The sequence below is a fragment of the Xenopus tropicalis genome, chromosome 8 (genome assembly GCF_000004195.4).
Source record: "Xenopus tropicalis strain Nigerian chromosome 8, UCB_Xtro_10.0, whole genome shotgun sequence".
Lineage (NCBI taxonomy): Eukaryota > Metazoa > Chordata > Amphibia > Anura > Pipidae > Xenopus > Xenopus tropicalis.
In genome coordinates, this window is record NC_030684.2 from 45,963,543 (window position 1) to 45,985,786 (window position 22,244).

Here is a 22,244-nt window from a genome sequence, read left to right on the forward strand (position 1 = left end):
ATACTGCAGTTGGTCTCAGGCAGGAAAAATATCACTTTTTTTTGTTACAGAATAAAATGAGGCTGAAGACTGAAACAATGTTGTAATCTGTCCCCGGTGGATACAGATTTGCGGTGCTATGCAATAAAACACATAAAAATGCAAAAATGAGATTTATTCATTTCTATGGCAAAGTGAAAATAAAAGGAGTGCGGAGTACCAAAGGAGAAATAAACCACCTAACTATATTGCATTAAATGCTAATTTAGTGCAATAGGGAAATCTTATTCTTTTATATACAAGCATCCTTTGACCTTGTGCTCACTAATTTTCATCATGTATTATTTATGTACTTCCCCTGTCCACTGATACACCCATAATTGCACCTTGGCACCTCCAATGCTCTATGGCACTCTTTGCATGAGTAGACAGTAGGTGCAAGGGGTTGGAGGGGCACGCAGGGAGTAAGCAGGGGCAGCAGATGCGGCTCGACGTTGGACTGGAACTGCTATACATGTGCAGCAGGCCTAAATAATCAGCAACATTTGGATATAAAACAACAATATAAGAAAAGTCATGTTTAATTTTTGTTCACAGTTTGGTAAATCTATTCTTATATACTGTACTGTTGCAGAATGCACTGTGTTGTTATTTCTCCTACACCCCCCCAGCCCACCCCTTTGAAGTACAATAAATATTATTTGAAATAAATAACATTCAGTACAATATACTACAATGGATGTAGATGTTTAGTCACAGTGCTAATGTACAGAAGCCGTTTTTTGTCAAACAAGTCAGAAAGTCGTAGCACAGTTGGGAAGCACCAATGTTTCATAAAGGGATAGGAAACCTGAAACTCACTCATTAGTAAAGCAGATTTGCATGAGAATCCCGGGAATTCCGTCTCCCCCAACCCCCCCAAATATAAAGACACTCACAAATGTGTTTATTACTCACACTAATCGGTGACTTGCATTGCTGAAGCCTGTGTATGACATGTGTGTGTGTGTGTGTGTGAGAGGGTACATAATATAGTACACATGTTTGTAGGGTTACCTTGCAAGCTCTTCCTTCACTACCATTTCACTTCGTACTGTGCTGGTGTCAAAGGGCAGAATGGCGCAAAGCTGACTAGGTGCCATCTTGAAAGCAGGCAAGTAAGTGTGGCACCATGGCCTGAAAACAGGCGAGTCACAAAACACACAACTAATAAAATGTTTAGCCTACATTTGCTAGGAACTATACTAACAGTGCATGTTTATTCACATATAAAGGAAGAGTTTCTTACACTTTAAAGGCAAAGCTGCACAGGTGATTCAGTTGTTGCTGTATTTTTTTTTTCCAAGTTCCTGCGATGAGACACAGTATTTGTGATTTTTGTCGTTGCAGCTTTCATTTCTACCTTTCCGTTATTTTTAGCTTCTAAGATAAAAGGCGCAACCACAAAGAAACTTTTGAATATTTTACAAAGAAGCATTTCCATTGGAAATAATTAGAACTTTTTTTTTTTGTCTCCGCCACAAACGACAAAGATGCATGTATGTAGTTTATCTTGGCGGAATTTATGGTACTTAAATGCTGCAAAACAAAGTCACCCATGTGGCTTAGCCCTCGCTCACAATTTAATATATCAGAATAAAATGACAATATGCCCTAACTTAGGTTTGGCAAAGGTGATCATTTCAGTGTTGGTGTCACACCTGGGGTATCCTGCCCACATCTAGTATATATATATATGTGTATATATATTCTTCCTACAATCTCAGTTCAGTCGCGAGATTTCCAAATGTGTATCATACAAAAATTTACAATATTTGGCGGCTGTACGCTTAAACCTCTGCTGAGATGGAACTTTATGGGTAAGGGTCATGGAGTGTATGGCGGTGGCTTTTCATCAGGAGGGAAGTACGGGGGAGAATAGCGAGGGGGAGCGTTGGCTGGCCACATGAAGCTTGAAGCCTGTGCATTGGGATCATCTGACAAGCCAGAAGGTGTTGAAGCTGGAAACACACTGGAATGCTGCAAGGAAGAAAAAGAGACAATCAGTGAGCTACAGATTTGTACCTAAAACCTTTTTCCCTTCTAGAGAGGTGATTGCATCACAAGCATTTTAACAGAACAGGAAACTCTCTAGCAATTAATCAGCTTCTTAGAGAATCAGAAGCTTAGAGGGCTTGTGAGGTAAAAATCCAGGCAGACTATAGAAATGGTGTGGCCAAAGCAAAGCAGACTGTAGACAGATATATTAAACAAAACTAAAAAAAAAACTGAAATAAAACATCCTGCTTCCCCCACTGTTACCATCTTGCCTGACTATACATTCAATCCCCCACTCTTCCAACCTGCAACTGCTCTGAATGCTGGAATGCACCAATGATCAGATCACCCCCCTGCAGCCAAACAGCAACCAAGGAATGTCAGGCTTGTAGACAACTACAGTATTGATCTGGCAATACATGCCCACGTTTCATCAGACAGCTTGGAGGAATTCAACCATACTGTCCAATCACTGTGCATGTGTGGCTCGTAAGGGGACAAAATCTAGTATTGTCTGTCCCATTGGTTGGTTCCTCTTTAATCGCCTGAGTATTGTACAGGTTGGCCCATATATGGCCACCATAAGAGGATCATATATGTGATGTGACTTCACAATATATTAATTTCCCAGGTGAACTGCTCTCCATGGGCTGAAACCAGAGGCTGCAATGTCCTTTCCCATCAGGAAACAAGTCATAATTCCTTCATGCCTTACTTGATCAGTCCATACGCTTAGCCCCACCATTTAGGGTTACTAATGAAATCTAATGAAAGAATGCTTGTTAGGATTACCCACTGGATGGAGCAGAAAAGAAATACAGCGGTCTTCTTTTTCAAAGGAAAATGCTAAAGGTATATAATAGGGATGCACTGAATCCTGCATTTTGTTTGTGGTTCGGCTGAATCTGAGCTATTTCAAGCAGGATTTGGACGAATCTAAGAGCCTGGGCGAAGCGATTCCGCTATACAGCAGCACCACCAATTTCCACCAAGTGTGAGGCTTCGGATTTGGTTTGGTATTTGGACAAATCCATACCGAGGGATTCTGGGGTTAGGTTGTATACTGAAAACATGGGTTTGGTACATCCCTAGTATTTAATACATCTACTTCCCCCTACACTTGGTGCTAGTAGTGTCTTTTGTATCCCTGTAATTGTACATTAAAGCTAGAGTGCACCCTTGGGTATAACTCTCTGACCACCTGTACTAATAGTCTGTTAAGTTATGGAAGACACACCCAGTTAAACATGCAAGGTATAAATAAGGCACATAGTCAAAAAGAATGTATATATCCTTGGCAGCCTTGCTATGGTACATGGTGTCAATTCCCAACAGATGGTGCAAGCACAAACCCTTTGCCATATTAATAATATCTATGTGCCAGCAATCAGCTTTGCCTTCCAGACTCTGAAGTAGAAGACGATGACTTGGAATAAGACAGATGGTTTCTGGATGTTATTGATACGCAATGTACCTTCATGCATACAGTCTATTGGCAATACTAACAGTACCAAGAGCCAACTAAATATAGGCTGTATAAGAATTAGGACTTTTATAAAGATGTAACATTAAAGGGGAACCCCCGGCTACACTAAAATTAATATATTGGTTATGTATGATTTGGTTCTGATACCCATTTATATTCCCCACTATGAAAAATCTATTCCCCAATAGACAAATGAAGAATTAGGTAGTTGGAAATTGTGGGTCTGGACCCATTGGGGAGCAAAGAGCATTGACTGGGGGGGGTTCAGTTATTAATTTATTAACACTCCCTTGGATACTGGCAGAACGGCACAAGTTGAATCACTGACACAAAGCTGCACAAGGTGATGAAACATAAAGCAAAGACACTGTGAGGGTAAGCCATGTGCCAAGCCTGCTGCGTAGCTGCCATGTTTCTGTGGGTGTGTACATGGGAAACATGGGGAAAAAGGAAGAAGGTTTCTAGAGTGAGCTGTGGAATATGATCTGTGGTCTCACCACCCAAGCAGCCTGGCATTTTATGGGGTAGCTTAGAGGTAGAAAAAGTAGGGATTACAGATTTACTGGCAGGCCAGGTAACAACCCTGATTGTTGCATTTCTTTGCCCTTTTTTTCGAAGGTCTGGACTGGGATTCCAAACAGGCCCTGGCATTTCAAGTACACAGAGGCCCAAACAGCCCCTCACCAGTTCAATAAATAGTGTCTATGGCATCTTACAGCAGCCCCTCTGGCATTTGCCAGAACCCGCAGGTTGCCAGTCCAGGCCTGGAGCACAGAGACCTGCAGTAACCCCCATAAATACAGCAATGCCTGCATTCAGCAGCACTGTATTCATTGGAGGAGGGGACCACCCTACCAGCACATCAAAATGGGATTTTAAATTATTACTTAGGGTGACAGGTCCCCTTTAAAATGCATTATAACAATAATTCAGGGAGCCTGTAAAAGTCTTGGTAGAAGAACTTAAAAGAGTACGATGCACGCTGGTAAGTGTTTAAGAGCTGGCCACAAACTGCCTACACACCCAGTGCACCCAGGGACTTTTTGCTATCTTTATAATGCATCATTTACTGTGTGCACTGTTACTGCCTGTAAGAAAACCACTGAGAGGGGCCTGGGGAGCCCCAGAGAAAATACATGTGGGAAAGGCTGTTAGTTCATAGCAGCATTTAAGGTTTCATTATATAAGGGCCATGTATATAAAAGGCAGAACTGCAGCGCAAAGAATTAAACAGAGCAGTAAAAACAGGCCATCTGAGCTCTCACATCTACTCACTGGGGCTTTTTCACTTTGAGCGAAATGCAAATCAGAATCCCATAGTATTTATAATTGGGTTGTCATTTGTGCTATTTTCTTCATATAGGTATGGGACCTGCCATTTCTTTCAGAGTCCTCTTCATACAAACAATTCTTTTTGATTGCTTTGCATTGGATTGTATAGGTATGGGATCCATTATCCAGAAACCCATTATCCAGAACTCCGAGATACAGGAAGCCCATCTCCCCTAGACTCCATTTAAATTAAATATCTGTAATTTTAAAAAATTATTTCCATTTTTCTATAATAATAAAACAGTATCTTGTACTTGATCCAAACTAAAATATAATGAATCCTTATTGGAGGCAAAATAATCCTATTGGGTTTGTTAAATATTTAAATGATTTTTTTTTGCAGACTTAAAAGCTCCAGGTCCTGAGCATTCTAGATAACAAATCTCATACCTGTAATAAGAAGTCAGTACCCTGCATTTGATGGAATAAATTCATCTTGATGGCAATACAATCCTACTTAGTTTTGTTAATGATTAAATGAAAAACAAATATATGCTGAAACTGCTGAGTGTGCTCTTCTAAATCATTATATTAGCAGTTTAAGACTACTATCATAAAAACTAGAAAAAATTGCGTAAATCAGAGGAAACCCCATACAAGTATGCTTGTACACTTTGCAGAGATTGCCCTGTATGGACCTGAAGCCAGGACACAAGGGCTACAAGTTGCAGCGCTAATCATACTGCCATGTACACTTTTATCTGCATTTATTTATAATTTACTCCCAGCAGTACTCACATACCTGTAAGTCATAGGCAGTGTAAGGTGGCAAGTGAGGAGTGCTGTGATAGTAAGTATTATAGGATGGCACGGGTGGTCTTGTGTTGTACTGTACTGTAGGGCGCGGGGTCTCGGCAATACAACTTATGGTAGGAAGTGCAGGATTCTGTGAAAGCACAAATACAGTTTAAAAGCAAAGTAGTATAAATATCCATGTATATATTGCTTCAATATTTCAGCATCTGCTTCAGTTTTACAACTATTCATGTATTTATTAGATCTTGTTATAAAAGCACATGTAGTTCATTTGTTGAACGGAAGAGGGCACTGTCAAATTTTTTGCATTGACAATATCTCATCCTCCACTTCCCTCTCTTTGACATTGTCAACCCACACCTTTTATTTATTTCCTGTTATTTATATAGCGCCGACACTTTACAGAGATTATACATTATCCACATGAGTATCTGTCTCAGTGGAGCTTACAGCAGTGCTACCTGCTGAGCCACCATCCTGCCCTTCCTGCATTATTCCAAAGAAATTGCTTTGGCACATTTCAGTAGGTCAGGAGACGAATCATGGTGACTGTATATAAACAATGATGTATTTGAGGATATTTATAGATTCTGTCTGTGGCTCACCATATCCTTGAATCCTCCGAGTACTGCGGCGGTGATGATCCCGAGGAACAGACCCACTATGTTCAGGATGGTTACTGACCACAGCAAGTGGTAGAGATGCACAACATCTTGGCAGCTTTTTACATCAATGTATTCATAGTAGAGGCCAGAGTTTCCAATTCTAATGATAAAAAAACACAAAAAAAATTCTAATTATTATTTATGTAGCACCGTTATTCCCTGCAGTACTTTACACTGACATAACATTCAAATCTTCAAACAAAGATTCACATTTTTCAAAACAGTGCTGCTGTTTTCTTCATTCTTGAATTTATCTGCCCGGGCAGTGGGTACAGCGTGCACCTGGGGCTGCAAGAAGCTATTTTCACTGTGTAAGCACATGTTAACCGATTCTATTTACACTGACATAACGTCACTATCGCACTGCATGGTGCCCAATATAAGGTCCCACAGAATAAAGCTGTTCCACAGCTACCCTAAAAGAATTAGTTACGGCTAAACACAAGTGAGTACAGTAGCCTCTGTCCATTCTACAGACAACAAGCATTTGGGTTTTTCAGTATATCCCACGGGACATGTAAGGGGCACAGGTTGGTGTAGGTAATGATGGGTCAGACGTTTCCAAGAAATCGATTGTTTTCTAATTTGTTTTAGTCATGCCTAATGGAGGAAATGTAGTAAGAACTTAATAGTTTGGTCCAGGTCTAGTAACCCAAAGCAACAGGCAGCAATATACTGTTTGGAGAGAATAATTTGATTGGATGCTGTTGCTTCCTAGACCTGCAGGAAACTTTGCCCTGGATACTTCCATAGGAGTAATACTGTTGGGCACCAAACAGCCTCCTTCTAGAAAAAGTTTGTCTTGAGTTGCGTAAGTGAAGCAGCCAATGAACACTCACCTCCCACAATTATACAAATCACAGCAGTAACATGTATTGCTTCTTATTTTAAGGGCACAAGGACTGCGCATAGGCTGCTGGCATGTCACCTACAGAAAGGTAATAAAAGAACAACATAAAGCAAGGCCCTCCATGCAGCAAAAACAATTCCAGAGAAAACCTATAAACAGACTTTACATTTATACAATCTTTCATGTATGAAGAGGTTAAAATGATCTACTGAAATACAGTTAGAAACCATGAAGGCCAGATTATCTTGGGAGGCCTCTCCACCTTTACTCACACCTGTAAGCCCCTGCATTGTTCACAACTGTAACATACAGCATTACTCACAACTGTAAGCTCCTGTATTGTTCACTCCTCTAAGATCGTGTGCTGTTCACACCTGTTAGCTCCATCATCACTCACACCCGTAAGCTCCTGCATTTTTCACACCTGTAAGCTCCTGTGTTGTTCACACCTGTAAGCCTCTCAATAGCTAAATCATGTAAGGCTCTGCAGTGTTCACATATTTTTTAATAAAGTTATTAAATATATGGTTATATATATAAGTAGGCATAATAAATGAAGTCTCATTTTTAAAAGCTGTGTTTGATTAGCTTCTCTCCACCACTTTGACCCTAAAAAATATTATTTTATTGTTACACAAATTTGTCTATCATTAACAATACATCATAAATTATTCTATTCAATATTATTCACTTTTATAGTAGGAAGATCTGTTGAATAGAATGTGTATGCACCCAGAGGTAACAAAGGCGGGTGATTGTTTTCCATATGATCAAACCCATTCAAGAAAAAGAATTGGCAGAGAAATACACCAGGAACCATTGAGTGAGAGTCAAGAGGAATTGGAGCAGGAAAGTGACCAAGAAATTCAAGACAGCAGTCAAGAAGAAGGAATTGCTAGCACCCAAAATCAGGATAGACTGGGAAATAACAACTGGTGTCTATGTGCCAAGTGTTCAGTTATGCCCACAACATTGGAATCTACATTTTGTCATAAGGAGCCAGGGATTCATGCCCTGGTTCTGGAAAATGCATCATTCCAAAATGATATACTTAACCCTGAATGTGCTGACTGGGCATATAAAATTACAAATTTCAAGAAGACAAAGAAACCCAAACAAGCTGCATATATGAGGTTTGTTTTTTAATATATTAATTTACTTATAATTTCAATAATTCCCTAATAAATACTTTTTTTCTAAACAGAGGAATAAGAAAAGCAGCATATCGCAGCTTTACTGCTTGGGTCTATGGATATCTTGGAGCAGGAACATGCAAAGTAACACCATCTTGCGCTGTCATGGCAATAAGAGCGGCATTCCCAGACCCAAAAGGGAAATATGTGGATATATGGATTCCTCCATGCCTGCGATTATCCCGTGGATATATTACTAGTAAATTTGTTTACTTGAAACTCCAAAGTTTCATTTTTTTCTGCGTGTCCTGGTCCCAGTGCTCCGTATTCAACAAATTTAGGTCATGCCGCCCCTAAATTTGTGCCACCCTAGGCCTGGGCCTTTCTGGCCTCGACACAAATCTGGGCCTGGTATCAATAACATAACCCATTGTGAGGTCAGGCTGCAGACACAATGTCTCCCTGCATTCAGAATTACACTCACTGTTCTCACTGATTTAGTTAGTGGCTCATGCATTACACAATTGATGTTATCAGGACAGACAATGTTAACCACAGTGCTATGAGACATAGGAGCACATTTATTAAAATGTGTTTTTTTTTTCTGGCTTTGAAAGTCATATGAACTCGACATGGTATAAATTTCAATTAAACTCGATCATTGCTGTACTTATAACGTCATGATAATGCTTAAATCGTTTGTATGAAAATTTCGCAATCCCAAATTTTTCGACTTGAAAGCATTGTTTGAAAAATTAGAGTTTATACGGACGTTTGTTTCCATGAATTCTTTTTATTTTTCCCAAACAAGAATTGCTCCAGCAGTCATTTTAGAAGCATTGGCATTCATTCTTGGAAAACAGTAATGTGTTTAAGTTTTAATTGAAACTGGGTGAAACTGAAAACAATGATGGGATTAAGTTCCCCTTTGTGGGTGAGCACTCCTGCTCTGGTGTATGAAAGCGCACTCACAAATATTGTATAATGCAAATGTGCTTCCCAATGGTCTTGGCAAGTGCGCATGTACACTGGTATGGGTCTTAGTGCAGGAGTGTTGCATGACAAACTCTTTTTTTTTTTTTATGGCGCTTCTGATCTTCAAAACAGGCGGAATATGGGGAGACTTCAGGGCACCAATGACAGGAGCATGCCTATAGATAGGGATTAACTCTTTAGTACCTTTTGCTTCTCCTTTAAAAATGAGGTTGGCCTGTCATGTAAGCTGATGCTACAGTGCTGTTTATAAAATTCTGATTGTGCTGGACTCAGAGAAGCGTTGCAGCTTCTAGATGGATCTTTTAGCAGTGCCCTGATTTTCCCCATTATTTCCTCTCCTTAACATTACTGCGTAACCCTATATGTGTCTTATATTTTCAACCAAAGAAAATATGAAATTAGAAATCATACTTCCCTGTATCAAGAAGTACCCTCTCCTTTGCCTTCATATATACATACATACAAACACACACCAAGGTACATATGATTAGACCTATCTACAGTATGCCATCATGTTACTCTTACCTCTGTAGTATGATCGTTATGTGTAGTGGAAAAATACCGGCATTTCCCAGCATACAGTGGTCTGAGATCCTTAGGAAGAAAAACAGGAATCTATGGTTAGAATTTGTGTTATTTTTGTAATTACAGATTCAAATTTTAATCACAATTTACCTATTACGATTGGGAAAACCGCAGGTAATACTAATTATCTGCTCACAGTGGGAATAAAGTCCAGAGTTCACTTGGCAAGGTATTTTTTTCCCTTATTAATGCAATATGACGTATGGCATCTTAAAGGGGATCTTTTTACTGCTGAAAAAGAAGGTTAACTTTAATATATTAGTGTCTCCCGTGACAAGTGTGCAAACAATCGCTGTCACAAGAGCCCAGACTAGGGGTAGGTTACAAAAGAAGTACGTGCCTAGTGTCCCCACTGTTGCACCCTAGGCACGTGCCTCTCCTGCCTACCTGCAGTAAAGCCCTGGTAGCAGATAATAAAACATGAAACATTGGAAAATGTGTTTATATGGTAAAAATCAAGGAAAGAAATGTACAATATCATAATTTAAATTTGAGACTACATTTGCAGACTGTGTATTTTGTCTTTTATTTGATATTGCAACTCTAGTTCATTTGAAAAAAGAAAGGGTTCAGTCTCCAAAGCTTATATTAGAATTGCTTTTGTGGCTTTAGCCTTAATGGAGAATTTAAACTCACTAGGGGGTGGCTAGTTGCTAGGTGCCGCCCAATTTATCTAGACATTTACCTGTTATCCTGGTAACTTTTTTTCCAAAAAAAAAAACGCACCAGACTGGAGTACTGTTTGCTAAACACTGTGCCGCCATTTTAAATCGTTTTTGCAGGTGTTCCTTGCACTAGTTCTAGGCTTAGCAAGCCGTATTTAATAATATTTACAGGCCTTACTTTAATAATAGTGATAGTTTTATTTAGGAGCCTGTCTGTCAGCCTATACCTGTTACAAGCTACACAGGCAGCAGGCAGCAGCTACTTTTTAATCACCTTCTGTTTAGCTGACCAGTTTCATTGTCTAGGAACTTGTTTAGGATATTAGCTCCCTCCTAGAAGAACTGAAAATCAGGTAAGCTGAGTTTTTGCTGTCCCAAATATTTCTATAACTACTGCTCTGCTGCCATAACGTTCTCATTTATATGTGACTTTAGCCTGGGGTAAAAGTCTGAAAACCTTTGCAATAAGGGTTCTAGTCCCATCCTAATGATTTGCTTTTATGTCATCAAATAAAGCGATTTTAATTTTATATACATTTGAATATGTATTTAATTTTCTCACAACGTATACAGAAATGCCAACCTGGATCCAAAGTGATCTAGGGACATCTTAACCGCACCTGTCATTAGCTGGCCCCACCCCTGTTGTGCCCCTACCCTCCCTGATATAAGGGATGTCAGGGGGGACCAGAGATTCCGGGGTTCATACATATTGAAGTTACTGTGCCGCTCAGGTGTGACTGGCTGGAATTCTGCCCATTTTTCAAATGATTGAAAACCAGGCAGTATTGAACTAGCGGCCCCACTAAAAAACCAGGCTGTCCAGTTCAAAACCAGATGGGTGCCAACCCTGCCTGACATGCTCCCTGCTCCACTGCTTCAGAAAATATGGGAGGACTTCGGATTACATTTAAGTGCATCTCATTACATTAGGTTTTGGGAGAGACAGAACTGTTCAGCGGAGAGGAGCTGTCAGGAATGGAGCATCTGCAAAAAATTGCTAAATTGATATTTTTTTCAGTGCTCAGTTTTTGCTCAGTTACATCTCCTTCATCTTAACATCAGGTGAGTGTTCATGTTAATGCCATTCTATGTGTTACTATGTATACCAGGTCTCAGTCCCATTGTCCCATGCTGTGTTCTGAGGCACCGCCATTGAGCAGTTTTTGCTTTGCATACTTACTAGATGCCTGGCAGCAAAAACACCATCCACAATCGCACAACAAAAAGCGGCAATCACCCCAAAACTGATAAAAACTATGGAGGCAACAAGCTGTGGATAGAAGGGAGAAAAGAATAACCGGGTTATAAACCATGCAAACGTAAATAAAACAAGCATTATTTTCATTCTGTTGGAGTAAAACAATAGAAACAGGAATGAGATAAAGCAAGAGGATCCCTACAAATATGCAGTCATGTCATTGCTGCACCTCCTAATACAGAAGCCCAAAACAGTTTATAATATAAGTGATTATTTGTCAAAATAAAAGTGGTCACTAGTATAACTAATGAAATGGTTAACACTTGGGGGCTGAACTAGTGATAACTCATTACAAGTAGTTTCCAAAGCATAAGGCGCTAAGCTGCATGGTGCAGTTATCCTTACTAACCAATCAGTTCTGGTCAGCCATAACAAGCTAGAATATTATACCATAAATCTCATTGGTTGCTTTGGGCTGCACTAGTGCCATTTAGCACCTATGACAGTGAACTAGCCATGGAGTGCTAAGACGGGGGAGGTGAGAAACGTAAAATAAGGTTTTATTAAATAGGGAAGGGTTGATGCACTGATTGGTGGATACCCATGGGCCCAGATATGGATATCCAACTCCAACAGGACCATCATCTGGATATCAATGCAAAGTGGCCAGGTCCACAGGCAATCAGTCAGATATAAGCACAATATGGCACTAACAGGATATGAATTCTGGCCCTTTTATAGCTAATGTCTAAGAAGTGCAAGGGGGTAGCAGAACAGGAACATCACAAGGAAAGCGGGGGGGGGGGGGGGGGGGGGTGGCATCAAGGCAGTGGGTGGGCAAAGAATAATGGCAGGAAGAAAAACAAGTGGTATTGGGGAGCAGTTTATAGATGGACAGAACTATATTGTGGGAGATGTGGATGATATCCTGAAAATAACATGAGAAATCACCTGAAATAATGCAACCCTACTCGGAAGAACTGTGGCAGTAAAACACAAAGCTCTGGCTGATGTAACCTAGCATGTATATGTGCCCTTGGTTTGTGTATGAGCATAGTGAATCTTATGAGCTAGGGGGTGGCCATTACCCAATGTCCCATACTACTAGAAAAGTATATTTTTATGAAAATGGTTTATGTTGATGGGCTGCAATATTTTTATATAAGCCTGCAATTTTCAGAATTGGTTTCCCTTACAATGTGTTCTATTGTTACTTTGCCTTTAACTTTCAAAGTATTCTATTTTGCCAAAAGCAAGTCAAGCTAATGGAATACATTGTAGCTTATAAAAACAGCATTTAATATATTTACAAATAGTGTCCTTTATATTAAGTTCCTCCCCATATATATTTATTATTAGTGAATTCAACATGCTGGCAGTATTAATTGCCCATAATGAATTTAGCAATCCATTGATAAATTAGTAATCATTGCTTTATTAATATAATTTATTGATAATTCATAAAAAATAGGCATTAGTATTGTCTTTTGCAACAGACCACAAAAAAAATATATAGAGCGAAATTGGAGTTGAACTCTCTAGAATAAATGCTGACATAAGCTATTTATCGTGAGAGAATTAAGGCACATTGGACTTTAGGTAACATGACACTGTATTCATTTTGGCACAAAAAAATTGTCGTGTTAATGGATATGGAGTTAATTTAAACAAACTTTACTAAATAGAAGCTACCTACTGTTTTAATCATGAAAAACCAATATATATATATACTAAATATATATATATATATATATATATTTTTTTTTTTTTTTTTTTTTTTGAGCTAAACAGGGCAAACGGGGATACTGAAGCAATTCCATGTTTGGTAAATAATTAGATTCCCAGTGCTCAGATATTCCTCCTGCATAATGGGCTTCTGTTTCTCTGTGCACTGGCAATCTTCCCCTTAGCTTGTTGCACTTACACATGGAAATGGCTTACATCTGGTGAATCAGACGCTAGCAAATTCTAGCATTGACACCATGTGCATCAGCATGCCAGACATGACGCCAAGAAAATTTTGTGAAGCAATTTGATCATAATTTACCATAACTTGCATTCACATTGGTGTATGGATGCAAGCTGCAGGACATGCTATTTGCTTACACTATGGGGCACATTTACTAACCCACGAATCCGAATTGGAAAAATTCCGATTGGAAAACGAACATTTTGCGACTTTTTCGCATTTTTTGCGATTTTTTCGACGCCTTTACGACTTTTCGGAAATTGTTGTGACTTTTCGGAAATTGTCGCAACTTTTTCGTTACCAATACGATTTGCGCGAAAAAACGCGAGTTTTTCGTAGCCATTACGATGCACTCGTATCTTGTCGCGACTTTTTTGTATTGAGCGCTCGTAAGCGGCGGGCGAAACTTTCAGACTTAGCATGATTTTGGAAGCCTCCCATAGGACTCAATGGCACCCTGCAGCTCCAACCTGGCCCAAGGAAAGTCTCCCATAGGGCTCAATGGCACTCTGCAGCTCCAACCTGGCCCAAGGAAAGTCTCCCATAGGGCTCAATGGCACCCTGCAGCTCCAACCTGGCCCAAGGAAAGTCTCCCATAGGGCTCAATGGCACTCTGCAGCTCCAACCTGGCCCAAGGAAAGTCTCCCATAGGGCTCAATGGCACTCTGCAGCTCCAACCCGGCCCAAGGAAAGTCTCCCATAGGGCTCAATGGCACTCTGCATCTCCAACCCGGCCCAAGGAAAGTCTCCCATAGGGCTCAATGGCACTCTGCAGCTCCAACCCGGCCCAAGGAAAGTCTCCCATAGGGCTCAATGGCACTCTGCAGCTCCAACCTGGCCCAAGGAAAGTCTCCCATAGGGCTCAATGGCACTCTGCAGCTCCAACCCGGCCCAAGGAAAGTCTCCCATAGGGCTCAATGGCACTCTGCAGCTCCAACCCGGCCCAAGGAAAGTCTCCCATAGGGCTCAATGGCACTCTGCAGCTCCAACCTGGCCCAAGGAAAGTCTCCCATAGGGCTCAATGGCACTCTGCAGCTCCAACCCGGCCCAAGGAAAGTCTCCCATAGGGCTCAATGGCACTCTGCAGCTCCAACCCGGCCCAAGGAAAGTCTCCCATAGGGCTCAATGGCACTCTGCAGCTCCAACCTGGCCCAAGAAAAGTCACCATACTGAAGCTTGAATGAATCCGAATCTTTCGTACTCTGCACGAAAGCTGCGAAAAAGTCGCGACTTTTCGTGCAAGTAGTAACGCTACGAAAAAATCGCCAGATTTTGCGCAACATTCGGAATGGCTACGAAAAAGTCGCGACAATTTTCTGAAAAATCGCCAAATACCGCTCATTACGAAAAAAACGCAATCGGACGCATTCGGCCCGTTCGTGAGTAAGTAAATGTGCCCCTATGAGTAAAAAACTGTGTGTCTGTTTTTGCACATGACAGTTGTATTCATAAAGGAGCCTGCTTTAGCGAGGTTGCTGAGTAGATCTTTGCCTAATGTGGCCACTCACACGGTCACCCAAACCTGTCTCATCTTATTGGTTGGCCTTCTGACTAATAACTATATCATATTTTAATGTCAACCATTCCAAACATGACTGAAGAAGATGTCTTGAACGGTAAATGATATGTTTTTCTCAGAATTCTGTAATTCTATGCCTTATGGCAATGGTTAGTTTCCCAGGCACTCAACAAACCACAGAGGGATAAGTAGGATCGATCTGGCTTCTTGTTCAGTGAATGAACAACAACAGTGAATCCTTAACAATACTGGGGATATTAATAATCACAAAAGCCTATGGCACATAGGGCCATGTTCCAGCATCAAAAACTGCCTCCTTCTTCTTCCATTGTGTAGAGTGGAAAAGCTCAACCACGCACCAGCTGGGTCTTTTAGGCAATTCCCACTAAACACATTGGAATGCAGCCAGGGGCATTTTGACACCAAATTTTTAGGTAATGTAAAAAAGTGGTGTACAAAACACCTGAGCACCTCTTCATATGCCATAGGGCAGTGCTGTCCAACTGGCGGCCCGCGGACCCCCCTCTGTGTGGCCCCCCACCTGTCTGGCTGCTTTGATGGCTTACCTTTGAGTAAGCATTAAATGGTATCAGTATCACTGATACCTGCCCCCCTGCATGGTTCTCACCTCAGATTCAGGCTGTAATCCCTCTGTATTGTTTAAACATGTAATCCCCTGTGTTTTTCACACCTTTTAATACCTGCATTGTTCACCCCCTGCAGTGTTCACACCTCAGGCTCAGGCTGTAATCATCCACATTGTTCACTTCTTCACACCTCAGACATAGGTACTGTAGGCAGAGTATGGCACATACAGCCAGCATAGGGCAGGTAGAGTATGGCACACATAGGCAGCATAGGTCAGGGAGGGTATGGCACACACAGGAAGGGTAGGGCAGGCAGAGTATGGCACACACAGTCAGGGAAGGGCAGGCAGAGTATGGCACACACAGTCAGGGTAGGTCAGGCAGAGTATGGCACACACAGCCAGCATAGGGCAGGTAGAGTATGGCACACACAGGCAGGGTAGGGCAGGCAGAGTATGGCACACAGAGGCAGCATAGGGAAGGCAGAGTATGGCACACATAGGCAGGGTAGGACAGGCAGAGTATGGCGCACACACAGACAGCATAGGACAGGCAGAGTGCTGCCTGTGTGTGCCATACTCTGCTTGCCCTATGCTGCTTGTGGGAGGTAAACCTGGCAGGGGTTTGTTGTGGGAGTTTGTTAGCAGTTGGAAATAGTCATTAAATGGTCCCTAAGGTGTGTAATTATGTACTGGGGGTTGCTCTGCTATCCACAGGGAAGGAGGAGGCATATGGAATTTAAGGGTATATCTTAATATGACATAATTCTTTCACATATGAATGATGGTTGATATCCCCACAGTAAGGACCAAGCATTTGGGATTTTGCTGTGCTACCACCATTGTGATAAAATAGGTATGGTTTGAAGTGGGTGTGGTTTCAGAAAGGGGAGTGGTCAAAACTGGCTTCCATTAGTGGCCCTCCACCACGTATGGTAGAAAAATTTCGTCCCTCGGCACCGTAGAAGTTGGACAGCACTGCCATAGGGCTAACCTTTAAGCAAAAACACTCTGTCTGTTGCTATGTGTCTTATATCCTTAGATTTGACAGTAGGGGGACATTGATCAGTAAGTACATTACTCAGAAAGAAGGTACGGTAGTCTTAAGGCAGTAACAGATAAATGACGTGTATATCCAGGGTTAAATAAGTAATATGAGCACAGTAGTACAAGGAAACTATAGCTAAAATCAAAGTTGCTATTTTAAGGCACATATCTGGTGCTTCTCTAATTATGAATGAACACAGGGATGGATATATTCTAGAAATACAAGCATGAACTTTAGTTAATTCCTTCATTATTATGAAATGTAATTAACTTTTCAGGCTTACCATTTGTCTCTTGTTTTCTATCAGATTGGATCCAATAATCCCAAGTATGGACCCGAACCCGAGCTGAAGAAAATACAAAATGTCTTTGAGAATACATGTGCAACTATAGGTTAGCAGCTCATACATATTTTAGTAGGTTTCATTGAGGACAGTGACTGCACACTCTTCTAACATTCTTAAAGGCAAAATAACCTCAATCATTGTGTTACACATACATCTAGTAGAGGTGATTAAACGCATTATACAATATTATACTACCCCGCTCCATTCTGGCATACTAGAGGGTATGTCTGTCTCTCAGTTTGCTGTCTTTTGGAGCCTGGACACAACACCATGATGCCAGCCTATCTGCCCCTATATGATATAAATATTGTCGTTTTGTAATGTTTTAGTAGTGTCAGCAGAGTCTTGAAAGCCTTTATTGTCAATGCTGTAAACATGCTCAATTAGTCTGTACTATACATAGAAATGAGTTCAAGATTCAATGGCCATATTCCTTGCTGGAGCCTTGGAAAGAGCCAGGGAAAGAGCTTGTTACTCACTCTCTCAGCTTGGAGCCACATCAGGGAGGGCCAATGCAGGTGACAAAACACCCCATGGGTACCTGCCCTTAGCTGTCCACCCATAGTGATATTCTTGTGCATTGTGGGCAGAACCAGCCCCAGAATATAACTGTTGCAGAATGATATTCTACTGCTAGTCAATGAAGAGTGTGTTTATGAAACTGGAGAGATATTTGCAGCCCTAGCAGCCACTAAGAACACTTTACTCAGAAATGTAAAGAAATGCACATGCGTAACAGTGCCTCTTATAGCTGGGAGCATGCATCATGGGTGCCCACACTTCCCAATCCCGCATATTTTTTCTTTAAATGACAGTACTCTGTAAAAAACATTTATTTATTGTATTCTAAGGCAGCATAATATTTTATGCAACGTTGCAATGGAACTCCATGCTTGAGTCATGTTGCTCTAAAATGCAATAAACAATTGTTTTTAAAGAGATTATCTAGAGTGCTGTAGTGTAAAGAAAATATAGACAGTAGGAACACCACAGAAGACCAGGTAGTCAGCCCTACCCAGGGGACAGACCTCCAGAATAACTAGAAGTGTTTTCAAAGAATCTGTAGCTTGTGACAAAAGCTATAAAGAAAGAATGGATTTCTTCTCCAGCCTTCAGGAACTGCTGCTAGGGCAAAGGAAGTCTGTTTCATCAGACCACCTTAAGAACTGGGAATATGGAACAAATATTGAGTTATGCCTGCTGTGAGCATGCCCAAGACAGATGCAACTTGCCATTCCGCCTCTTATTCTTTCTTTTTCAGTTCCCACCCCACATAAATTCAGGAACTCCCTTAAATCATAAATATATGGAAAAATCTCTGTTGTACCTAAGATCGAGCCATAGTATCAAGAATGACAGAGACAAGCAATTAAGTTATATCCCAATTATCACTCTAACTGACATTCTAGCTGGGCTTACATAAGTATGTATGATCAGAATTTGAATTCTCCCCAAATCTTATTCATGCACAGATCTGTTTATAGAAGGATCAAGACTGTAAAGGCAAAAAAAAATAAATAGTCCAACTTACAATAACCCCTGGATAGTAGCCTCCCACTGTCACATTTTCTGTTCTAGTTGTTGCGGCCAGGCCAAGGGTAAAAATTAATGAAGATACGATGAGGAGCGTTACAGTTACAAAAATGGAATTTCGCCTTCTTTTATTAAATGAACCTGAAAAAAAAGAAAGAAAAAAATGTTCATTACCTGGCATTACTGATTACTAAAAAACACACAAATGCACTAAAAATGAGGCTTCATTGCTCCTCAGAATGCCTAATACAGGTATGGGATCCGTTATCTGAATACACGTTATCCAGATAGCTCCTGATTATGGCAAGGCCATCTCCCATAGGTTCCATTTTAATCAAATAATTTAGATTTTTTAAAATGATTTATTTTTTTTCTCTGTAATAATATAACAGTACCTTGAACTTGATCCCAACTAAGATATAATTATTCCTTAATAGAGGCAAACCAATCCTATTGGTTTACTTTAATGTTTAAATATTTTTTAAACATTAAAAGTATGGAGACCCAATTATTAAAAGATCCTTTATCCGGACAACCCCAGGTCCCGAGCATTCTGCATAACAGGTCCCATACCTTTCCTAGGCATCAGCCTAAGCTCAACGAGATAATTCTGGGAACTGTAGTTCTGCAACCAATAGAGTCTCAGTTTATAGATGTTTTAGCAATTTGTTTTCCTTTAACCAGATTTACCGTGGTGTCCCTCTCATATCATAGATCTGCACAATAAGTGAGGTGAAGATGAGGAAGACAAAGGAATACACATTGCAGTATGCGTGCAAAACATCACCATTTGAGACTTTTTTCTAATCTATAAATATACAGCCAGCATTTAAGCAACCATCAATATAACATCTCTGTAGGCCTCCCTCCGTAACTGCCAGCTCTATAAAACAGGGTGTAGAACACTTTTCTTTATTACATATACAAATGATGTCATGTTCTGAACGTACAAGCAAACAGTGCTGCCCAACTTCAAAGGCGACACATAAATTGGCAGAGGCAAAATTATCTGCATTTACTTAATTATTGAGTCATCACATATTTCTGCTTAGTATACAGTTTTTGGTTTATTAGGCTTATATTAAAGAGGTGCATAAAACCTTTCCTATGTTATTGGTTTGTATTTTTAAATATTGATACCAGTAAATGTGAAGGAATGGCTCAGTTCTGGGTTGGCTGGTAAAACAATTAGGCCCCATCCCAGGGCCAGACACCCCCAGCTCACTTCCCCAGCCCCCCACTCAAACACCCCACCTGCTCGCACACCTACCCCACCCGCTCAAACCTACTCCCCACTGTTGCTACTCCTGTTGCTGTTCCTCCAATCACTGGCACTGTCAAAACCTCACTTGACTGTCAAAGCCCAGTCCCCAGTTCAAATGCAGCCAGCGGGGAGCATGTCCTCCCCTGATCTTTTCCATCCTAGGGTCCTTTGTGGCCTGCCCACAAATCCAGGCCTGTTCCTTTCAAACCATTTTCTCACTATAAAGCAATGGCTTATGGGACCGGCAGTGCCTCTACTCACCGGATCTATACCCACCTACAGTAGTGGTTTTCAGACTTATTCAAATTAAGCTACCCCTCTTTAAATCCCAATGTTTGACTAGGGTTCTATTAGTTCATATAAAGGTTAGAGATGTAGGAGAGCATTGCTTTGTCAATAATAGTTCCAAAAATATCTAGGGCATCAAATAATCATTTATGCAAAATCATGGTCTAACTGACCATCATGATAAGCTTCCAAAAGAATTGTGTGCATAAAAGAGGCATTTTACATTACTGCATGTCCCCATCTGGACTTCATTCTGGCCCCCAGCCAAGGCTCTGAACAACCCTATAGGGGGCAGCCCCCAATTTGGGAACCAGTGCCCGGTGCCATGTACAGTGATAGATTCCCAGTGATAGCACCACACAATGCTAACAGTAAACACACTGATACATGTACAGTGCTGTACCTGGGATGGACATGTGCACCCCTCACTGTTCTGTATATCCTGCATACCAACACTCCCCCGCTAGTGGAATCAGTACTAAATATAGGTAACATATTTGCTTGACTTTATTTCAAAAGTAAGGTAGTACACGACTATTATAATTTCACTGAACGCCACCACTCCTAGTACCAGAATGCACAGGCTGCTTTCACCTGAATTTGGACAGTTGCATGGAAAACCCAGGCGGCGTGTGGGAGTGGCAGTGATTTAATGATATGTACAATTAGTGCACAAACATATCATTTTGACATTTCCAGCTGCCGTGGGAGCCTTGCGGTGTTGCAGCCAGTAACACATATTAAATTGCAGCAGGTGCCGGATACATCAGGCACCCCTTCAGACTACTGAGACTACTGAGAGCCCTAGCACGCACACCCTCTGCTGCACATATGCACACACTCCACAACCAGGGAACTGTCATTATGCAGAGCCGTGTCCTTACAGCTATTCTTTTTCCAGAAATTTATATGAAGAAATGAGATTCTATCTGATGTCCAACCAACATACCTCAAACCCCAGACCTAAACATATTGTGTTTACATGACACACACCCAGCCTGTACCTGACTGCTCATATCTGCAGCAAGCAGTGTCTGACTGGGATACCAGAGGCCCTCCAGAAAACCTTAGGTCCGGTCTTTCAACTAATTTTTCTGCCCATCCTCCCTCTTTACGCTCATGTCTTTCTATACTATATTGTATCCTTCCATTTATTTCTTCTCTGTTTCCATATAGAAATAGGAAATGACCATGACAGAGGCCAAATGATTAGGAATGGGAGGAAACCCACAACCCTCTTTACCACAGGAACCATGTCACAGAAATCTTCAGGTACAGGACTTGAGTAGGGCTGCCACCTGGCAGGTATTTCACTGGCCTAACCGGTAAAATACCAGCCAAGGCTGGGCTGGGATAACAAATTTAGAGGCAATTTAGCAGCAAGAAAATTTGTAACCCCTACTTTTTCAGCCTGTCTATGAACTGCCCCTTCCTGCCCCTACCCCATAAATCACTGATCTGCAACCAGTGGCTCGTGAGCTACATGTTGCTCACCATCCCTTTTGATGCTGCTCCCAGTGGCCTTAAAGTAGGTGCTTCGTTTTTATATTTGGATTTGGAGGCATAAAGACCATGTGTACTGCCAAACAGAGCCCCCTGTAGTCTGCCAGTACACATTGGTCTGTTAAATAACCAATCACAGCCCTTACTGGTCACCCCTTAGGAACTTTTTTTCATGTTTGTGTTGCTACCCAACTTTTCTTATTAAATGTTACTCCCAGGTAAAAAAGGTTGAAGACACCTGCCATACATCATCGACCTGGCCTGAAGAAAATGTAGCCACCCTATACCTGAAAGGGACTTCTGTAGATAAGAAATGGACACAGGAAGCATGGGATTACACTTTCTGAATGAAACCAAATAATCTATAATGTAATAATGACCTCTCAAGGAATCTTATCCAACTGGCATATACATATCAGTATGATGTCCCATCACTTACTGATCACCTGATCACAGGCTCTTTAACAGGAAGAAGTGTGGGGGTAAAACAGCTCTGTCCACTC

At 41.1% G+C, this 22,244-nt stretch overlaps 1 protein-coding gene across 2 annotated transcripts in view; it reads right to left on the reverse strand.

Annotated features, from left to right (window-relative positions):
- Window positions 1-544: 544 nt before the first annotated feature.
- tmem255a (transmembrane protein 255A) overlaps window positions 545-22,244 on the reverse strand; it is a 30,387-nt gene continuing 8,687 nt past the window's right edge. Inside the window, exons 2-9 of one of the 2 annotated variants that reach the window (XM_012966529.3) lie at window positions 18,685-18,827; window positions 17,091-17,153; window positions 11,668-11,757; window positions 9,760-9,828; window positions 7,095-7,183; window positions 6,196-6,355; window positions 5,577-5,720; window positions 545-1,998 (exon numbers count right to left, since the gene is read on the reverse strand). In XM_012966529.3, coding sequence (XP_012821983.1) covers window positions 1,846-1,998; window positions 5,577-5,720; window positions 6,196-6,355; window positions 7,095-7,183; window positions 9,760-9,828; window positions 11,668-11,757; window positions 17,091-17,153; window positions 18,685-18,827 — 911 coding nt within the window. In that variant the 3' untranslated portion in view covers window positions 545-1,845. 2 annotated transcript variants of the gene reach the window in all.